This window comes from Microtus ochrogaster, unplaced genomic scaffold (assembly GCF_000317375.1).
Source record: "Microtus ochrogaster isolate Prairie Vole_2 unplaced genomic scaffold, MicOch1.0 UNK16, whole genome shotgun sequence".
NCBI lineage: Eukaryota > Metazoa > Chordata > Mammalia > Rodentia > Cricetidae > Microtus > Microtus ochrogaster.
This window is the reverse complement of record NW_004949114.1, coordinates 4433639-4437015: the sequence shown is the minus strand read 5'-3', so window position 1 is coordinate 4437015 and position 3377 is coordinate 4433639. Positions and strand designations below refer to the sequence as shown.

The following is a 3377-nucleotide window of genomic DNA, read 5'->3' as shown; positions in this document are numbered from 1 at the left end:
CATATGCCATGGCACAGGTATCTACACACATACACATGGACACATACTATATAAAACTGAAAAACAAATCGGAAACTTCTTTTGAGCCAGACCTGGTATAAGCCTGTTCCTGAAGCAGGAGGAGCGCATATTCAAGGCCTGCAAATTCAAGTCCACTAAAGCAATTTAGTGAAACTTAATCTCAAAATAAAAAGTGGAGGTGGGAGGTAAGGTACTGTGGGGATATAGCTCAGCAGAGAGCATTTGTCTAGCAATCGCGTTGCCCTGCTAGGTTCAAACCCCAGGGATCCTCTCCTGCCCCCCCCCAAAAAAAATCAGCATAAAAATCTTTAAAAGCCTGTTATGATGGCACAGGCCTATAACTCCAGCACTAGAGAGGCTGAGACAAAAGACTGTGAGCCCGCAGATAACTTAGGCAACATGGCAAGAATTTGCTTAACAAAAATAAATAATACAATCTTTAGAAATATAAAATTCACTGGGCAGTGGTGGTACAAGCCTTTGATCACAGAGGCAGGCAGAAATCTGAGTTCAAGGCCAGCCTGGTCCACATCACTAGTTCTAGGACAGCAGGGCTACACAACAAAACAAAACAAAACAACAAAAATAAAAAAGGAGAAATATAAAACTTTAACATGAACATCAACTGGCTTTCTCATCGATTCCCATGGGGAGGCTATGGACAACAGCACTTAGTTTCACTTTTCAAAAAAAAAAAAAGCCTTAATCCCAGCACTCGGGAGGCAGAGGGAGGCGAATCTCGGTGAGTTCGAGACCATCCTGGTCTACATAGTACTAAGCCACCCAGGACTATGTAAAGAGACCTTGCCTTTAAAAAAAAATAAAGTAAAATTTAAAAATAGTCAATCCAAAAACATGGTTCCTGAGGGTTCCTGAAGTCTGGATCCTGCCCCTTCAGGTCCGCTAAAGAACTGCAATTTCCAGGGGACGAACTAGCACGCTCGCCCAGGGCTCTCTGAGTACTCCATTTCCCAGCTAGCCCATCGCCGGGCGGACTGTGCACCTCAGCGCCCCCTAGCGGCGCACCGCCGCACGCTGCCGTTCCCGGCGGCCCTCGCGTCAGGCTGCGGGCGTCAGGGCAGTTGGTGATGGCGGCGGCAGGTTCCGCTGCCGTGTCAGGGGCAGGGACCCCGGTGGCGGGGCCCACGGGCCGCGACCTCTTTGCCGAGGGGCTCCTGGAGTTCCTGCGACCCGCTGTGCAGCAGCTCGACTCTCACGTGCACGCGGTCAGGTGCTGGACCCGGAGGGCTGGGGGCGGGGCTATGGAACTGGCTTTGTAGGGGCTGGGCCGCGAGAGGTAAAGACCCGGTAAGTTCTTGAGACTCTTCTGGGTCAAAGAGGCAGAGGTGAGGCCTTTGAGATTGGCTTGTTTCAGTACTTGAGGAATAAGTAGAATTAGTTTCCCGCGTCCCATTCACTGACCGTGTAGGCCTTTGTACCTCTTTGCAGAGAAAGCCAGGTAGAGCTCCGGGAACAAATTGACAACCTAGCTACAGGTGAGTGAGCACCCGGAATACCTAGAACCCTTGAACTCACTTTTACGAGCTTTGGTTTCCTCAATATCAGAACTACTCACGGACTCTAATTTCTGGGTATATCTTAGGACAGAATGAAAGGGAGTGAAGGGTAGGTATCTGTGGTCACACAAGACTGCAAGAGTGTTTTTCATCTTGTTCCTCTTTTATATTCCCTAAGAACAAAAAATGAGCCATTAGATGTTGGTTGCCCATTTGCTCTTCTCAGAACTATGCCGGATCAATGAGGATCAGAAGGTGGCCTTGGATCTGGACCCCTATGTTAAGAAGCTGCTTAATGCCAGGCGACGAGTTGTCTTGGTGAACAATATTTTACAGAATGCCCAGGTAATTAATTAAAAAAGTTTTCTTAGCAGAACATGTTGACACATACTGAAATTTCAGCATTTGGTGGGCTAAGATAAGAAGGATGGTTGGGACTTGGAGCATAGCCTGGACTACACAGGGACTCTTAGATCAGCCAGGGCTACATAGCAGGACCCTGGATCAAAAAAGCAAAACAGGCCGGGCGGTGGTGGCGCACGCCTTTAATCCCAGCACTCAGGAGGCAGAGGCAGGCGGATCTCTGTGAGTTCAAGGCCAGCCTGATCTACAAGAGTTAGTTCCAGAACAGGCTCTAAAACTATAGAGAAACCCTGTCTCAAAAAAAACCAAAAAAAAAAAAAAAACCAAACAAACAAAACAGTTCTTTATCCTACTTTATGTCTTCAACACAGTGAAAGCCACCAAACATTTTAACCACCAGAAAAGGGCGGTGTTAACCCCTCGGTCCTCTAAAATACTAGACAAGTATTTATAATATCTAGTGGATGTCATTTACAAGTTTATATATACTTAAAGGATTTGCCTGAACCAGCCCTGTGGTGGTCGCACACACCTTTAATCCCAGCACCTGGGAGGCAGAGGCAGGCAGATCTGAGTTCGAGGCCAACCTGGTCTATGATTGAGTTCCAGGACAGCCAGGACCACACAGAGAAACCCTGTCTTGAAAAAAACAAAAATAAAATAGGATAAAAAGTCCAAGCCTAAGGTACTGCTCAGTGTCTTCTTAACTCAGGAAGCTTTTTACAGTGGTCATTAGATTTCGTCTTCCTGTCTTGTAGGAACGGCTAAGGCGGCTAAACCACAGTGTTGCCAAGGAGACAGCTCGAAGGAGAGCAATGCTGGATTCAGGAGTTTACCCTCCTGGTTCTCCAAGCAAATAAGTTGGGCCTGTGACCTGAGTGTACAAGTACTGTTCTCCAGCTGCTTTTTTTGGTAGCCATGAGAAGATCCCAGAAGTTTCTGTCGACCTTAGGTTTGTTTGAACTGTGTACTCGTTCATGTAGTGGCCTCAAGAAACATGCATACTGTAGACTTTCCTAAAGAGCTTCCGTTACAGCTTGTGCTTCCAAGAATAAGCTTCTCACTGTGTAGCCCAGGCTGGCTGAATGCTGAGATTACAGGCATGTACCAGGGTGCCTGGCTCCCGTCTACACATTTCCCCACAGAGAATGTTAAGGTTAGGCATCATGTGGTAGAAAGTTCCAAACACACCAGAGAGTTAATGCAGGAATATTTCCACTCCTCCTCCTCTGCTTTACCACAGTTCCTCTCATGGTCATGACTCTAACAGACTCTAGATATATATCCTATATATTTTAATGTTTGCTTCTTAGCAAGAGTCACAACTGTTGCCTTCATCAGTGCTGCCCCAGGAGAACACAACAAATGACATGAAGATCTGAGGTCAAGGGTATAGCACCTTGACAGTTCAGAATCCCTAAGCTTTTGTGGGTTTTTTTTTTTGTTTTGTTTTTTTTTTTTTTTTTTTTTTTTGGG

General features: G+C 46.4%; 1 protein-coding gene across 1 annotated transcript; it reads left to right on the top strand.

Annotated features, from left to right (window-relative positions):
- The first annotated feature begins 1084 nt into the window (after window positions 1–1084).
- Snapin (SNAP associated protein) lies at window positions 1085–3371 on the top strand. The gene is made up of 4 exons (XM_005367240.3): window positions 1085–1252; window positions 1471–1517; window positions 1765–1883; window positions 2660–3371. The coding sequence occupies exons 1-4, from the start codon at window positions 1110–1112 to the stop codon at window positions 2759–2761; spliced, it is 411 nt and encodes a 136-aa protein (XP_005367297.1). The 5' UTR covers window positions 1085–1109; the 3' UTR covers window positions 2762–3371.
- The last annotated feature ends 6 nt before the right edge of the window (window positions 3372–3377 follow it).